General features: G+C 46.8%; 1 protein-coding gene and 2 long non-coding RNA genes across 3 annotated transcripts in view; 1 reads left to right on the top strand and 2 right to left on the bottom strand.

Annotated features, from left to right (window-relative positions):
• PRKAG2 (protein kinase AMP-activated non-catalytic subunit gamma 2) overlaps positions 1-17,887 on the bottom strand; it is a 265,607-nt gene that overhangs the window by 49,831 nt on the left and 197,889 nt on the right. The window contains 1 exon segment of the mRNA XM_077849614.1: positions 8,706-8,775. Coding sequence (XP_077705740.1) covers positions 8,706-8,775 — 70 coding nt within the window.
• Positions 5,603-8,504, bottom strand: LOC144284717 (uncharacterized). The gene is made up of 2 exons (XR_013353178.1): positions 8,372-8,504; positions 5,603-7,833 (listed from the first exon to the last, which is right to left on the bottom strand). It is a non-coding gene; the product is annotated as an uncharacterized LOC144284717 (long non-coding RNA).
• LOC144284719 (uncharacterized) lies at positions 9,252-17,595 on the top strand. The gene is made up of 2 exons (XR_013353180.1): positions 9,252-9,441; positions 14,585-17,595. It is a non-coding gene; the product is annotated as an uncharacterized LOC144284719 (long non-coding RNA).

The following is a 17,887-nucleotide window of genomic DNA, read 5'->3' as shown; positions in this document are numbered from 1 at the left end:
GGTTTAGCAATACAGTGGATCCCCCCAGCTACCTCTAACATGGCACATCATCTGCAGAGTGAGGTACTCACAGAAGATCCCTCTATAGGTTCACTGGCTTCTGGGGCTTTCCTGTGGTGCGGCGGGCCACTCTCCTCCCATGGGGACTCCAGGTACAGAGCATAGAAGGAAGAACAGGGCAGAGCTAGACCAAGCCTAGATTATAACTGCTACCACTTTCTGGGTGACCTCAGGCAAACTACTTAATGCCCTCAGCTCGCATTTCTTCATTCATAAAATGGGGTAACACCATCTTTCTTGCAGGGTGAGTGAGGGATGGACATAAACAAACGCCAACCTGATCACACACAGTGCTCATTCGGGGAGACGTCTGAGGTCACGGGTCCTAAAACTGTGGCGGAAGGAACCACTGGCTCCAGGTGACATGCTAATGGTGACTTTAATCTTTAAATTCCTGCTCAGCTGCCTCTTCGGTCCTTCTTGGGCCTTCATCACAGGGCTGTACCTGCAGACACTGTCCCGCTCAGCAGGTGCGGTAGTGAATGCTACACTTGCGTTACTTAATCCTCATATAATCCTATTAGCTAGGTGCTGCTAGTATGTCCCAGTTATAGATGGAGAAACTGCAGCTTGAAATAACCTGCCTGAAGTCCCGCAGCTTTTGGGTGGAAGGAACGGGTCTTCAAGCTGGCTCTGACCCAAGCTCTTGGCAACTATGACACTGATTATATATGCAACTCAAGGGGGGGGGTACACCATACATGTGCTCCAAAACTAGAGAAGTCTGTGCGAAAAGTGAGCGCCAAACACAGGGTGTAAAGAAGCATGAGACAATGTGGATATGTGTGTGCCAGACGAGGCCGTAATGGAATGATGAAACAGTTCATAGAAAAATATAGCATGTGACCTATAAACTAAGGACAGTGGCAGCTTACTGCTGGTTACAAATGACCAACATACGACCATGAACCAGGTAGTTACATAAACTCAGATTCACAGGAAATAGCTCACAGTGGGGGGCAGAAGCGGCACATGAAACAGATTAAAAAGTGACAAAATTTTAACCAAAAGGTCCCCAAATTAGTTTCCTCCAGCAAATGGACTCCCCCGTCCTTTGATTATCAGATATAAGCTAGGCTGCTTTTTCCCTGACATCACTGCCAGTGCAATCGCAGCCACAAAAGAAAGATCTAGAAGATGTTTTCCTCGGTTACCAGATTACGTAAGCGAGCCACCCCATTTCCACCCACTTCTGCCGTCCAGCAGTCGTTCAGCTGCTGTGCGCTCTGCCTCCATGTCCAGGGGGAGGGTCTCTGCACCCCTGGGAGGGCCCCCACAAGTCATCATCCTCCCCACACGCCCCCACCTGCAACTGCTCTGTGATTGATACACATTCACCCAGCAAATGGATTTCGTCTTTCACAGAAATGCCTTGTTTCTTTATAAGAAATAACTCTAACTACTTGAAGTACGCTAAGCTTAGGTGCCAGAGTAAAAGTTAAAAACCTTCAAAATATATATACGTGTGTGTACATACACATACACACAGGCGTGTATACATATGTTTGCACACGGAGCAAATATTTACTGAAAATGAAGCCTCATTCATCATAGCATCTTTGAAACCATGGCAAACCTAAGTTCTCAGTGCCCATCCTCACTGAGCGGACAAGTCAGTGACAAACACAAGTAAGTGCATTACTCCCTAACAGCCCCATCAAGAGAGAACATAGGAAGTCCTGCCTGGGGCTTTGGGAAAGGCTTCCCCCGGGAAGTGACACTTGGGCTGAGATCTGAAGGGAACTAGCAGGTGGCCAGGAGGAGAGGAAGCACAGCCCAGGGAGACGCCCAGCAGTGCCGAGGAACTAGGCAGAGGAACTAGGCAGGGTGGCTGCGGACAGGCGGGGGGAGACACAAGCAGGGGCGCAGAGGAGGGCGCCAGGAGAGGGCAGACAGCAGGTCCCGAAATTTGCGACCCCAGCCTAAAGGCGAGGGAGAGTCACTGAAGGCTTTCAAGCACGGGAGCGACAGATCAGTATGTGCGTCATGTAATCCCTCCAACAGCAGTGGGTAAGCCTGTGTGGAAGCGGCACTCGGACCACTGGCCTCAGGCAATGGGACCAGTGACAGTGGCAACGGTGAGAGGGCGAGCGAGCCAGAACATCATGCTTGTTAACACAAGCACAGTTGGGCAGATGTGCTGCCACTCACTGAATCCGGCTGGCGAGAAAAGAGGCGGTGGTGCTAGAGGCTGAAGCACATGGGCCGTCAGCCGGTCAGGCAGGTGACCAGGTCCTCGGGGAGACGCTGGGGTGTGCATCTGGCCATTGCCGGTCACGACACATTGTGCTTAGGGCACGGCATTAAAACACACACATTGTGCTAAGTGCACGGCATTAAAACACTGGGCAGCAGGCCCTGGGGTCACTAAGGCGATGGCAGCCAGTGAGGCAGTGACATGTGGGGGCGAGGAGGCCCCAGGCAGGGCCACGAGCAACTTCAATGTCCAGGGCTCAAGAAAGAAGAGTAAGAGCCATCAGGGAGATAAAATGGACTGCGTAGATATGGGACCATGAGGGTGCAGAGTGGGGCGCGGGGGCAGAGGCCGGCTCTGCGGACTGTCACCTCTTCAAAGTAAGAAGAGCCGTGACAGGTGTCCCCCCAGAGTCTGCACGATGCAGCCACTGACAACCCCCTCAGGGGAAACGGGCTGGTAACTGTATAGGAGGTGGGTGAACGGAAAGGATTTCTAAATACAAGATGATTTCGTGCTGGTTATGCACACAGGCTCAGGGCACAGGATGTGTTTGAAACTGGGTTCTCCACCTTCCCAGATACGTCCTCGAGGTAATTTACTGCACCTCTTACTGTCTTCATTTCTTCCTCTATAAAACAGGGATGATAAAAATATTTACCTCTCAAGGCTGATGTGAAGATTCAATAAATGTGGACACTTGCAACAGTGCTTGATATGCTTCACACACATCTCGGTTAGGAGAACCACAAAAAAGGGATATTAAAAAATCTTCCACTTCTTTCTAAGTAAAGTCCCAAAATTTATATCAGGTTTTCCCACTTTAAAACCCACAGGTAACATTTAAAGTTGCAGAGATGCTGCATAGTATCTTCAGGGACTGCTGCCCACACAGAGCTGCAGGATGGGTCGAGGGTCTGTACTGTGGTCCCCAGAGTGGTGGGGTCAGAGCAGAGCACCACCCAGGAACAGGTAAAGTCTGTCTTGAGAGGGAAGGTCAAGGAGATCCATCCATCACGGAGAGGGCCAGAATAATGACTTTCCAGTTACTTGTGAAGCCTGGAGGCAGGCCCCTCTTTCGAATGTCCCTGGGTCTTCTGGACTCTCCTCTGTATTTCAAGTAGTGGATCTTTCCATTTCAGGTAATAAAACCTCCCCAGCCTACGAGATGACTACTTTGTCTCATCAAATCTAAGATATACCATTAAACGTCAAGCTATAGCCTGACTTCAGAGACATTAAAACAAATACCCCAAATCTATTAAATACAACAAGTCTATTTATTTATTTTTTTATTTTTTTAAATTTTTATTTATTATTTATGATAGTCACAGAGAGAGAGAGAGGCAGAGACACAGGCAGAGGGAGAAGCAGGCTCCATGCACCGGGAGCCCGACGTGGGATTTGATCCCGGGTCTCCAGGATCGCGCCCTGGGCCAAAGGCAGGCGCCAAACCGCTGCGCCACCCAGGGATCCCTGGCAAGTCTTTAAATATGGGGCTAGCTGGAGAACAAAAATGTTAATTGTAAATGTTTCATAAAATTGTGACTACTTCTATTATTAAGAGAGAATCTCCTGCTGAAGATGAATATGTAAGCTCAGTAGGAAAGGGCAGAGTTCAAATGATCATCAGAGCCTTCCAATAATCTACAATAATCTTATCATTACGGGGGAGTGGCCAAGGGGTGAGTGCAAGGCGGTCACCCAAGCATCTCTACCACCAGAGGTCAGCACTCCTCACAGGAGCGCCAGCAGCCAACCCAGTGGACTCAGCTGAGCCTCACTGAGAGGGTGGCCCTAAGGCCAGGTGATGAGGGGGTGTCTGACAGGTCACCACAAAACACAGACGTATAATTCTTCCTGATGTTGGAGCAGTGTTTCTCAAACTTTTTTTCACTAGCCAATCCACCTCTGAAACTTCTCATACATTCTCCCCCTAACTGTCCCACCCCCATGAAACTTTAAAGCCACAGACACACTGTGTATCCATTCATGGACTGTGGCCCATTGAGAGCCACAAACCTGTTATAAAGCTGTTATATCAAAAAACTTCTGTCCCCTGACAAGAACCAGTCTTTGTTCACTTTGCTCCCCCAGTTAAGAATGAGTGAGTTTGGGTGGGCACGCATTTTTGGTTCTGTTAATTTACAGAGTGGCTGCTGGTTGCTTTAGGCGACCATTTTTTTAATTAGAAGGAAAAGTTCAAGTTCACTAAGTGTCAGGCCTTGTTTTAGATAGAAAACTCACAAAAGAAAAAAAAAAAAAAGATAGAAAACTCACAGCAAGCAAAACCCCAAGAGACTGTGGATTACCTAAGGATGCAGCGCCTTCATTACCAAAGTAGGCCTAAAGTTCTGAGATTCTTGACTGGAAAAATAATACTTTCCCTCCTAAAAAAAAAAAAAAAAAAAAAAAAAGGAGTCCCTTAATTCTTATATATTTTTGATCAGTGTAGACCCGGTTGACTAGCCTTGCTAGAAAAATGAGTTGGAGGTGAGTTCTGGAAAAATTACGCCTTGGACAATGCTGTGAAGGTGAAGAAGGGCATTGAGGACAGCAAGGATGGTCTGGGACCAGGGAGGAGTCAGGCAGCGAGGGAAGAGGGGAAAAGCCAGCTGCAGAGCCAGCTAAGTGGGGTGAGGCATCCACAACAAGTCACTAAAAACCCGAAATAAGTGAAGAGTCCGTGACAGCTGACGGGATAAGAGGGAAGCCGGGAGATAACACAGATAGCTCCAAGGGGCTGTAAAATTCTTGAAGTGGTGCCAGAATTACAGATTCACTAATTGTGAGTGAAAGGCTGGAACTCATCTACTTCATGGTGGTGTTCAGGTCCCTACGCGGTACTTGCGCTTGGTCCTGCCATTAAATAAGTTCATGACTGCTCATCCTGATAAAAACAAACACAAATCTAATGGACACATGAATAAAAAATTTGAAAAGCAAACACATATGGTGGCTGCTATGGGTAAGGCACTGTTCTCATCACTGTGCATCCACGGAATCACGGAGGCCTCGCAACATTCCCCCAAGTGTGGAGATGCCGTCCTCACAATTCCCAACACTGCTGAGCACTTGCCATGTGCCAACCATCTCAGGCACGACGAACGGTAAGATGAATCGTGATAAAGGCATAGAGTGGGTATTGGGGATGGCCTCAAAAAGTGGGCAGGATCTGGTAGGGCTGGGCTGCATCACTGGTAGGATAGAGCCAGAGGAAAAGGAGGTCTTGCCCGTGCTATGACCAGGCACGCAAGGCATACAGAGCAGGGGTCTGGCAAACTACCCCTGGGAGTCAAATTTGGCCTGTTTTTTATTTTATTTTATTTTATTTATTTTTTTTTGGGGGGGCGTGTTTTTTAAATAAAGTTTCAGTGGAGCATCGCCTGTTGGGTTGAGTGTGGCCTTCAGTGGCTTTCTGCCTCGCTGCTACTTGGGCAAGCTGAGTAGTCGTGACACAGACAGAGACCATGTGGCCCTTTACAGAAGAAGTTTGCTCTGTTCCAGGGCCTTGTTATTCATGGAGGGGTCTATGAAGCAGCAGCACCTGGTAGCCTGGCAGAAATGCAGACCCTCAGGTCCCACCTCAAACCCACAGAATTAGTATCTGCCTCTTAAAAAAAAGATCTCTGTTGACTTCTGGCACACAGAGCTCTCTGATCACTGGCGTGTACGGCTGGGAGGAGGTGGTGAGGCTGCCGAGAAGAGAAGCACGCACTCATCCTACATATACATGGGAGACGGTGCTAAAGATCTTCCCCTAAAGGAGTGGTTCCTCTGTCAGAGTGGAAGGGTAAGAAGCATTGGCAGCAGAAAGTGGGCAGGCTGTTGGTGTCAGAATCCAGGCAGATGACCCTGACCAGGGACGGTGGATCGTGGTACAGCTTTTTCTCCCTTTCCAGAAGCAAATGATGTTTTAAGGGATGATTCCAACTTTACCAGTGCCTCCAGACTGTTTCTTTTTTTTTTTTTCAGACTGTTTCTAACAAATATAGTATCCATTATAATTGATTAGGAAATAGAAAAATACTTGGTAACCAAAATATTAGTCATCCTTTATGTCTGCATATACCAAACGTATCTCTGTCTAAGCAATGTGTCCAGAGCGCAAGGTGCACATTACAACATTAACTGGATAAGAAGGAAATTTAAAGATTTAATGAGGATCTATTCAACAGCTATCTATTATGTAGGCTGCTAACACATCAGTTCACAGGATATTTAAAGGTGTAATGCCTTAAACTGTTAGGACTCCCCCCTAACTCCCAAATAAATTTTAAGATTCAGGATATTCAGTTTTTCCATACCATGGATGAATAAGCAATATAAAGTTCAAAAGAAACAAAGCAGCATTTTAGACAACCACACCAACACTATTTCTTCCAGCTCTGCTAACGGCTTCCAAGCAAGTGCTTAACATTCTGCCTCCTTAAGAATCTAGAAAAGTTTGACATGGTTATTTGTGGGATTCCGCATACTTTAAAGTAACGACAGCAATATAGATAAAAATAGATGAGAGAAAACAGGAAATCCCCTTTCTTAGATGCTTAGGTTTAAAACTTCATGTTCATTACGTTGACAGACACAATGCAAAAGAAACAAGGCTTGCGGATCTGCTTTGAGAAACGCCACATAATTAAACCAATAAATCTCAAGTAACAAAAACCCTTCAACAAATCCATGTTGAGAACAATCTCCATTAAGGTCCCTCAATAAAAGCCTTAAAAAGTCAATGAATTTAGTAAAACAGGTTAAGAGCACTTAAAAAAGAATAGTAACTAAGATTTCCACAGTACTTACTAAGGGTTTATACACTGTACTAAACACCACTCTACACAAATTATCTCATTTAATCTTCAAAACACCTTGGTATTAGCTTCGTCTTGTAAACAGGGAGAGTGAGGCAAAGAGGAGTTCAGGAACTTGTCCAAGTCACAGGGCTACATAAGGAATGCAGCTAAGATGCGAAGCTGGGACTGTGTGCTTAACCATAATTGTGGGTGCCTCTCTCACGAGTCCACCCTCCACCTTCCTCCTGCCCCCACGTGAGTCTGCAAAAAGTTAAAATGCAACAGATTCTCATCGTTTCTGATCTCAGAGAAGAAGATCCCCAGATATTCAAAGTCTCAGTGGAAAGGGAGGAACACCATACTGTTCTGTGGAGAGTGGTCAAAACATGACCTGCGACACGGAACTGATGAGTAATGGGGTGGATTCGATTTAAGATACTGGATTATTTTTCAGTAGAATAAAATGCACATTAAGTCCCAGTAAGATTCTGAAATGTAACCAGTAACTGGTGGCTAATAATAAATACAGATGCAGACTTTTAATGATAATTACTTCACATGCATTATCTTCTAGCTAACATGTTTGTGAAGTGCTGCAGGAAATGTAAAACAAAATAAATGCAGGTACTGGCCTAATACCGTCTGGTTAACATTCTCATATCGGCTGTGTATGCATATTTAAGTGATTGCCTGACTGTAAGTGAACGCAAGGATTAAAGTAAAGTTGGCACAGGGCACAGCATCCACATGGCAAATTCTTTGTTCCAGGAGCTTCATTCTATCAATACTCTGGAAAAAGAGAAGTCACCAAGTAAATAACGCAAGTGCGCCAGGCAGTGTGGAGTTCTTTTAAAATAAATTCCTCAAATTGTCAAGCCTCTTGTAGGAAGTTGTTTTTCAGCTTTGAGCTCATCCTAGTTCATCTTAAATATGGATTTTGCCCAAAAACAAGCTTATCCCCTTCCAATTTTAAGTTTCAAAATAAGATCCAGGTGATCGCTCATCGTATTCCGTTTTAAAATATTAATTTTGCCAGAGAACAAGCTCGCCCCCCCTCCCATGCTAACAGCTTCCAAACAGGATCCAGACAAGTAAGAAGAACACAGGGCAAGAGAAAGGAAAACCGAACGGGAGACGAGGCGACACAAACGATGGAGTGACAGGGTCACCTGAACTCCAAACCGAGGCTCTAAGCCGCTTCTGGTTTTGCTATTTAACTTTCTCTATTAACCAGCAGACACACCCTGCCGGTGGTATTTCGGACACCCCGATAAGGGACCCATCTGCGTTATTTAAAGGTGGGGCCGTCAACACAATTTGGGGTTACCTCTCCGGGAGCGGCGGCATCACACCATCAGGCTGCATGACACCTTGCTCTCCCTCGACTCGGGCTGCTGAGGACAAAAGGGCCGCCCCTCGGTGCGGGCGGCCGGCTGCCGGGGCTCCCCTCCCGCCCCTCCCGCCCCTCCCGCCCCTCCCGCCCCGAGCGGCCCCGCGGGCCCCGCGCACGCGTCCCCCGAGCCGGCCCGGCGCCCGCATCCCCGGCCGCGCTCGGCAGCGGGGGCCGCTCAGCCTCCGGGCGTGAACCCCGCGGCCCCCGCGCCCCCCGCGCCCCGGCCCTGGGCGGCGACACGGGGCGCGCTCCGGCGGGGGGCACTCACCTTCTTCTTCCAACTCGAATTTCTCCAGCATGCCGGCTTCCGCGGGTCCCGGGGCCGCCGCCAGCGCCGCCTGAGGAGGAGGAGGACAGGGATCAGCATGCGCTCGGCGGCGCTCGTCCCGGCCGCGCGGGCGGGGGCGCGGGGTGCGGGCGGGGCCGCGGGCGGGGGCGCGCGGGGCGCGGGCGCGCGGGGGCGCGGGCGGCGGGGGCGGCGGGGGCGGCGGGGGCGGCGGGGGCGGGCGGGGCCGCGCGGGGCCGCCGCGGGGAGGGGCCTGGGGCGGAGGGGCCGGGGCGGCGCGGCCCCGCCCGCCGGCAGGGAACAGAGCGGAACCGGGAGGGCGGTGCGGCCCCGGCCCGCCCCCGCCGCCCCGCCCCCGCCCCCGCCCCCGCCCCCGCCCCCGCCCGGGGGGCCGCAGGTGGTGCGGGCCGCGGCCTAACCTGCCGCCCCTCCCCGAGTGGACCGGTCCGCCCCCCCCCCCCGGCCCCCGGCGGCTTTGGTACGGACCGGCGAGGAGGAAGCGTGGGAAGAGGACCCCGAGGAGCCCGCGGCCGGCTCGCGCCACGGCGGCCGGGGCGCCCCCCTCCGGCCGCGGCCCTGCTTCCCGCCCCGGTCGCCGGGCGGCCATTAGCAGAGGCCGGTTTCCCGTCCTCGCCGGGCCCTCCCACGCCGCGGCGCCCGTCCGCTCACCTTCCCCGCCGCCGCGGCCGGCGCGTCCCCGCGGGGCTAACCTGCGCAGGTGTGGTCAGGCCAGCCCGGGGGAGGGGCGAGAGGGGAGCGCGGCGGGTGGGCGGGGCGACGCGCGGGGGCGGGGGCGGGGGGCTGCGGGCTGCGGGACCCCCGCGGGCCGGGTCCCCGCGCTCCGGGGCGGGGGTGGGGAGGGGTGGTGGCGGAGGTGATCGCTTGTCTTTTTTAGCTTTTACGTTAAGCCGGCCCTCCTCGTCCCCTATTTAAAAAAGAAGACAACGTTCCGTGGGTTACACGTAGTGCAGATGCACTTTGTTGCTCTCAGCGTTACCCAGCCACGGAAGTCTTCATTGGCTTCCTTTCTTCACAGCTCAGTCTCTCCTTTGGGTGAAACACTGCCAAAAGCTCGCACAAATCTAAATCTGGCCCTGGCCACTCCTGTCACCCTGGATCTTGGGTATCTGAGACTCTCCTATCGGCAGCTCAGGTTGGCAGGCAGCGAGGCTGCCAGAGGTGCCTGGGAGGGCGGGCAAGAGAGGGGACAGGCGCCCGGCTCCCTGAGGCTCTCCTGGGCCACGGCCAATTTCTGCCCCATTTACGGGATGCCCTTTGCTCGCTGCAGACTGCAAGGGCCCTGACAGAGATTAGTTCTCAAACGCTGATTAGGGCTGTAAAGCCCCCACCCCCCCCCCTCCGGACCCACCCCTTGAAAGGAAGCTAGTTTTATCACTCTTGCAGGCCTGGCCTGGAAGAGGAAGTACTAAAATCTCCTTTGCATTTCCTTTTTGCTCAGTCATCTCAGTTGGGCCAATCCCTAAGTCTTAAGCTTCTCCTTAAAAAGGGAGAGGGGCAGGGAGAGGACGAAACTAATTTTGTAAGACCTTTGATGGTAAAACAAAACAAAACCCTACAGCTATGTCTTGCTTAACAGCAAGAGCCTGAATGCTTTCCCTGTAGGTTCAGGAACAAGGCAACATGCCTGTTTTCACACTATTCTTATTCAACATAGTACTGGAAGTTCCAGTCACTACAGGAAGGTAAGAAAGAGAAAAAGGCATACAAATTGCAAAGGATGAAATAAAATCATCCCTATGTGCAGATGACATGGTTGTCTTCATAGAAAGTTCCAAGGAATCTACTGAAAGACAAAACAAAAGCAAAGCAAAACAAAACAAAACGAAACAAACAAAAAAAAACAACCCAAACCAAAACAACCAGAAGTAGAACTAGTGAGTTCAGCAAGGTCACAGGCTACAAGATCAACACACAAAAATTAACTGCACTTATACTAACATGTGAAAAGTGATATTAAAAACAATACATATTTTATAATCACTACAAAGAAAATTAAACATGTGAGTACACACTTAAGAAAACATGTACAAGATCTGTATGCTGAAAATTACAATGTGTGGATAAAATGAAAGAAGACCTAAATGAATGGAGAGACACCCCATATTCATGTTTTGGAAGATCCAACATAGTAAAGATGTCAGTTCTCCCCCAGGCTGATCTCTCTACCTGTAATGCGATTCCTACCAAAATCCTAACAAGATTCTGTGTAGACAAGATGAGTTTATTCTAAAATCTATACAGAAAGGCACAGGCTGTAAAAGAGCTAAAACAATCTTGAAAATGAAGAATGAAGTGGGAGTAATCAAGTCTTTGTGGTACTGGCAGGGGGATAGACACAATAATCAATAGAAACAAATAGAATCTAGAAATAGACCCACAGAAATATGTCAAAATGGTGTTTGAGGAAGGTGCAAAAACAGTGGTGCTGGATCCCAATCAGGAATTTGGGATCTACGAGGCAAAGAGTAAGACTTGGTATCAAAAGCATGATCCAATAAAGGTAAAATTAATAAATTGGACCTCATTAAAATTAAAAATGTTCTGTGGCAGATCCTGTTAAGAGGATAAAAAGACAAGTGACAGAGTGGGAGAAAATACTTCTAAAACCATACAGCCAACAAATGGCTAGTATCTGGTATGCCTAAAGAGCTTTCAAAACTCAATAATAGAAAAATAAAAGTTAGAATTCAGAATATGGACAAAAGATATGAAGAGACATTTCACTGAAAAAGATAGACGAATGGCAATAAGCACATGAAAAGATGTTCAACAATATTAGCCATTAGGGAAGTACAAAATAAAACCACAGTAAGTTGTGACCACATACCTATTAGAATGGCCAAAATAAAAACAGTGACAACACCAAATGCTGGTGAGGATGACAAGACACAGGGTTTCTTCTGCATTGCTGTGGGGATGGAAAGTCACACCACTGCTCTGGAAAGCAACTAGGTAGTGTCTTAGGAAACTAAACATGCAGTTGCCATATGACGCATCATTTGCCATCTTGGGCATTAATCTCAGGGAAATGAAAACTTGTGTTCATGGAAAACCTGTATACCATGTTCATAGAAGTTTCATTTGCAATAGCCCAAACTGGAAATACCAGATGTCATTCAGTGGGCAAATGGTTAAACAGACTATGTTACATCCCAACCACAGAGTAGTAGTACTCAGCAACAAAAAGGAATGGACTTGGTATATACAACCACTTGCATGAATGTCTAGGGAATTAGGTTGAAAGAAAAACCAATTCTCAAAAGGTACACATACTGTGTTATTCCATTTATATAGTTAGAGAAGTGGAGAACAGATTTGTGGGAACAGGTTGGGGTGGGGATTGGGGACAGTAGAAGCTGTGGCTGTAAAAGGGGGCATGAGGGGTCCTTGTGGTGATGAACCATTCTGCATCTTGATCAAATAAATCGGTGTCAACATCCTGCTTGTGATATACTGTATTTGTCCTCCCACAAGTCAAACCAAGCTCATTTAATTGTGTGGAGGAGATAACAAATGGGGTTATTTTTTTAAAAAGATTATTTATTTATTTGAAAGAGAAAGCACAAGTGGGCAGAGGGGCAGAGGGAGAGGGAGAAGCAGACTTGCCACCGAGCAGGGAGCTGAACACGGGGCTCGATCCCAGGACCTCAGGATCATGACCTGAGCCAAAAGCAGATGCTTAACCGACTGAGCCACTCAGGCACCCCCAAATTGGGTTAATTTTTTAGAAAAAAATCTATATTGAGGACTCCTGAGTGGCCTAGTCAATTGAACATTCCAACTCATTTAAGCTCAGGTCCTGATCTTAGGGTCCAGAGATGGGGCTCCGAGTCAGGCTCCACACTCAGTGTAGGGTCTGCTTGAGATTCCCTGCCCTTCCCTCTTGGGCTCTCTTTTAAATAAATAAATAAATAAATAAATAAATAAATAAATCTTTAAAAAATCTTTATTGAGATAGGATTTACATATCATAACATATGTCTTCAGTATGTTCACAGAGTTGTGTAACCATCTGTGTTTGCAATATTTCATCATCCCAAAGAGAACCCCTGCACCCACTAGCCACCACTACCTATCACTCCCTTGACCCCTATTCCCAGCCCTAGGCAACCACTAAATCCAGTTTCTGTCTCTGTAGATTTGCCTATTCTGGACATTTCATAAAAATGGGATAATATGTGGTCTTTTATCTCTAGCTCCTTTCACTCAGCATACTGTTGTCAAGGTTCATCCACGTCGTAACATGGATCAGCACTTCCTTTCTTTTTATTGCTGAATAATATTCCATTGTATGCAAACACCACATTTTGCTTATCCACTCGTCAGCTGATGGACAGCTAGGTGTTCTTCCCCTTTTGACTACTGTGAATATTGCTGCTATAAACATTCAAGTACAAGGATCTGTGCAGACATATGTTTCCATTTCTCTTGGGTATAGACCCAGGAATGGAATCTCTGGGTCATATGGTAACTCTATATTTAACATTTTGAGAAACTGCCAAACTGTTCTCCACAGTGGCTGTACCTTTTTACATGTTCACTAGCAATGTGTGTGAGGGTTTCAATTTCTCCTGCACTCTAGTTCTGCAAGATGTTGCCATTGGGGGAAACTAGGTAGAGAGAACGCACATCTCTTACAACTAACTGTATGTGAATCTGTAGTGAGCTCAAAATAAAAAGCTTAATGAAAAAAAAAAAAAAAGCACGGGGGTACATAGTGGAAGGGTCAATCATCCTCATTTTTGAAAAGTCTGTTTTAATTTCTTGCAGTAATTCTAGTGCAATTGTAAAAACAAATCCCTAATTGTAGCATTTATTGGGAACACCATCAATTTCACCTGTAATCTGGAGGAGTTGGTTTTTTGGGGGGAGGGAGGCAGAAATGGGCTATAAATGGGAGGATGTGTTTCTGGAGGCTGTGAGTGTGCAAACGTGGCCCTCCGACTAAAAAGTCCTGTACCTGTTACTGCTGAGTTTGGGAGAGCATGGAAATTAAAACAAACTAATGTGAGTTTCTCAGGCTTCACTCCACTTGGTATCATATGTTAGTTCCTGTGTTATAGGTTAGTGAGGCAGAGCTTCTTTCCATGGCTTGCTTTCATTTAGGAAGACATCTCGCAGGTTAAACTCCTGTCTGTATTACACCAGGTGAGTTTCAGGCATTTGAGGGTTTACAGAACTTTTCAGGCCGGTACATACGTGTTGACAGGGTCAAATGAATGATGGATTAGTGCAAATAATTTAAAGTTGGTGGCTGTCAGCTGCTCTTTCATGGTGATATTTTAGGTGATATTTTCTTAAAATCTCAACTGACTTCTATGCCAGACTCAGTGTGAGCTATTTCAGGGAGGTGGCAAAGCCAGGAGAGGGAAGGGTCCAGGCAACGCTCTGCATGCAGAGAAGGGGCTTGCATGTGTGAGGCCACCTCATCTCTTTCGAGAGCTAAACCAGCAGATCACAGTAGAGAGGAGCTGGGTTTTCCTAGCTGGGCCTTGTGCACAGCACAGCATTTCTATCTGTACTCCCATCGGCTTCTGCAGCCAGTCTGAGTGGTGGCTGCACTCCAGTGTGATGAGACAGAGCAGGAGGCTGGAGTTGAACTTTATGAACAGAATGCCTGAAAACCAGGGAGCCATTACCAGTGTGACTTGCTGGTTGGTGAAAAATGCTAAATTATTAAGATGTGCCTTACCTAACTGTGCCTAGGTGTGGCAAAATACAGTATTTTGAATAACTCTTGGACAGGAAAACTTATTCATGAAATGACTGCCAAAAAAGCTTTCTTTTATGCACTGAGGTCAGACATGAGTTCACTTTACTTTTTATTTTATCTTAAATAGCTACTGCAAGAAATAAATCAACCTTAAATACTGGATAAGTAGCTCCTGAATAATTTAGCATGTGGAAACCTGCAGCTCTGACGTCTCCCCCCCCACCCCCGCTGTCTTCTTTGAACAAAGATCCTCTGTGTGGAAGGAGTGGGATGGGGCACCCGCCAGTGCCAGGACAGGAGCGGCCTGTTCTGCTGCTCGGTTGGCTCCGAGACCAGCTTTGACCCCTCCTCTGTGCAGACCACTTCTAAGCCTCAATCACAAGCTCACAGCAAGCCTGAGCTCTGGACTGCTTCCCTGCTCTTCTACAGACAACTCAAATAGCCCTGAGTCCTCTCCACCTGACTTCCTGTCCTTGGAAGCTGCCCCACTGGTCTCCATCTCCATCGTAATGCTCAGTTGGGCTTCCACTGTCTCTTCTCATCTCACGCTGGAGCCAGAGTGACCTTTTAAAAACACAGCCTTGATCTTGCTACTCCCCCATTTAGAACCATTCAGTGGCTCTAGGGAACTTTAGGAATGCTGTGTGAGCTCCTCAGCTCAGAGCAGGAGTCTGATCCTTCCATTTCTTCATCTTGCCAATTTTCTCTGCATTCCCCCTCGCTTAGGCCTTGATGCAAGGTCCCTAAGGAAGGCTTTGACCGTTCTGGCTTCTCTCCCTACCTCTGACAGTTGTCTAGTTTTCCTCATTCCTTTAAGAATGAGTCTTAAAGAGGAAGGGCTCAGCCTTTACCAGAAGGCCTTTCCTGATTCCTGACCTCTTCTACAGCTCACCTCGAGAACTGTATTTTTTTTTTTTTAATAAAGCAACACAAAAAATGCTCTTAACCTTCTTTTAACCACATATTTCTTTCTACGAGGCACTTAACTCAGGGTTGGGATTTACTTTGCTGTTTCCCCAAATCCCATAAACTCTGAAGACTGACCTGTCATCTTTGTATTGCCTGTGCCTGGCACATAGTAGGTGTTCCAAAAAAATTTGAGTTAATTGTTCAGTCTTAGCAAATCAATTAAAAACATGGCAGACAAATGATTGATTTTGGTAGCGTAAATGGGTTTAGAGATGACTTCATTCCATTTACTCATGTTTCTTCTGGACCTCATTCTTATTTACCAATGATTATAGCCGCTTTCCCTTGAGCAATGGAACTGACATTTAGAAGAAAAAACAAAGTGCCTGTGCTAGAAGTGGTGGCAGCAAACATTTTTATTTTAATAGACTCCCTCTGAGGAAGAGACTTGTCCACAGCACTCCACGACCCGGTTTGGAAATCGGTGAGGAGCTTTGCCAGCTCTTGTCCCCACCCTATAGATTTAATTTCTCTTAAGTGAAAACAATTGATTTTTTTTAAGTGGTGTAGAAATTTGATAAAAACGCAAAAACTTAAGATATTTGACAGTATAACTATTAATTCTTCTGATCAATTTCAATCAGTATATTGTGTGTGGGGGGTTGTGTTCATTTTGATGCTTTTCCAAATAACAACTTCAGATGCTATAAAATAACACTTACTTATGATTTTCTTTAAAGAGCATCCAATTCCACAATATTTTTTCAGAGTGGTAACCAATTTCTGTAGCTAAGGTTTGCTGAACACCTGTTTCAAATGATTAAGAGATGAAGAAAATGAACTACACCAAAAAGGTCCCTTTTGCCTGGATTCATTCTTTTTTTCTTAAGATTTTATTTATTTATTCAAGAGAGACACACAGAGAGAGAGGCAGAGACATAGGCAAAAGGAGAGGTAGGCTCCCTATAGGAAGCCCAATGTGGGACTCAATCCCAGGACCCTGGGATCACGAGCCAAAGGCAGATTCTCAACCACTGAGCCTCCCAGGTGCCCCGCCTGTATTCTTTCGGTTAAACTATCTTCTAACTTCCAAAAAGTAGACAATGTTAAGATTTTGAAGACAGACACTGAGCAAATATTTAGTATCTGCTGCATGCCAGGCACCATGGTAGGTGGGTCACTAAAATATCTGGTATATTTATAAATTTAAATGAACCATAAGAAGAAGGAACCCTACACATACATAAGGTTAGTTTGTTACTCGTCAGGTTCCACTTCTGTGGAACTTAGCAGTCAGGGTCTGAAATCTGTATTTCTCTTGCTTTTAGACCAGTAAACCCAAATTTGTTTTTATTTTTTGCCAACCAAAATATTTTATTAGTGTTGTGCTTGACAAGACTTACTGGGAGCTAAATATATCTATTCCCCTGATAATTCTTGTGGTCCCATAATACTTTGCAAATAAAAAAAAGTACGTATGGCTCAATAAGTTCAATTAACCTTTCAATTCTTTTTTTTTTTTAAGATTTTATTTATTTATGAGAGACACAGAGAGAGAGGCAGAGACATAGGCAGAGGGAGAAGTGGGCTCCTTGCAGGGAGCCTGATGCAAGACTAAGCTGAAGACAGATGCTCAACCACTGAGCCACCCAGGTGTCCCTAACATTTCAATTCTTAATGCATCAAGCCAATGACTTTGTGCTGTGTTTCTATTATAAAGCAACACAATGGGGGGATCCCTGGGTGGCGCAGCGGTTTGGCGCCTGCCTTTGGCCCAGGGCGCGATCCTGGAGACCCGGGATCGAATCCCACATCGGGCTCCCGGTGCATGGAGCCTGCCTCTCCCTCGGCCTGTGTCTCTGCCTCTCTCTCTCTCTCTCTCTCTCTCTCTCTCTGTGACTATCATAAATAAATAAAAATTGAAAAAAAATTATAAAGCAACACAAAATGGGGTGTGTGGCTAGCTCATTCGGCAGAGCATGCAACTCTTGATCTCGGGGGTTGTGAGTCTGAGTCCCATGTGGGTGTGGAGAATCCTTAAAAATAAAATCTTAAAAAAAAAAAAAAATAAAGCAACACAAAAAATACTCTAAAGTCACAGGACGTCTTTGTCACCATTCTCTACTCTTTCCCTTACAATTGGCCTACTCCTTAGCACTCTCCAGAACAGACCACTGATAATATTTTTGCAGTGTTTTTAATCCCTTCATTTATAGAGACGGGCCAGAATTTGGTGAAAAGTTACAGAAATGGGGATGCCTGGGTGACTCAGCAGTTGAGCGTCTGCCTTCAGCTCAGGTCCTGATCCTGGGGCCCTGGGATCGAGTCCCACATCGGGCTCCCCATGGGGAGCCTGCTTCTCCCTCTGCCTGTGTCTCTGCCTCTCTCTCTCTGTGTCTCTCATGAATAAATAAATAAAATCTTAAAAAAAAAAGTTACAAAATGATTAACAGACTACTTCCATTTTTTTCTGCTTTGTTCTATATAAAGTGCTCACAAGCATGTACAATAATCAAGCTGG

This window comes from Canis aureus, chromosome 15 (genome assembly GCF_053574225.1).
Source record: "Canis aureus isolate CA01 chromosome 15, VMU_Caureus_v.1.0, whole genome shotgun sequence".
Classification (NCBI taxonomy): domain Eukaryota; kingdom Metazoa; phylum Chordata; class Mammalia; order Carnivora; family Canidae; genus Canis; species Canis aureus.
This window is presented reverse-complemented; position numbering and strand designations above follow the sequence as displayed.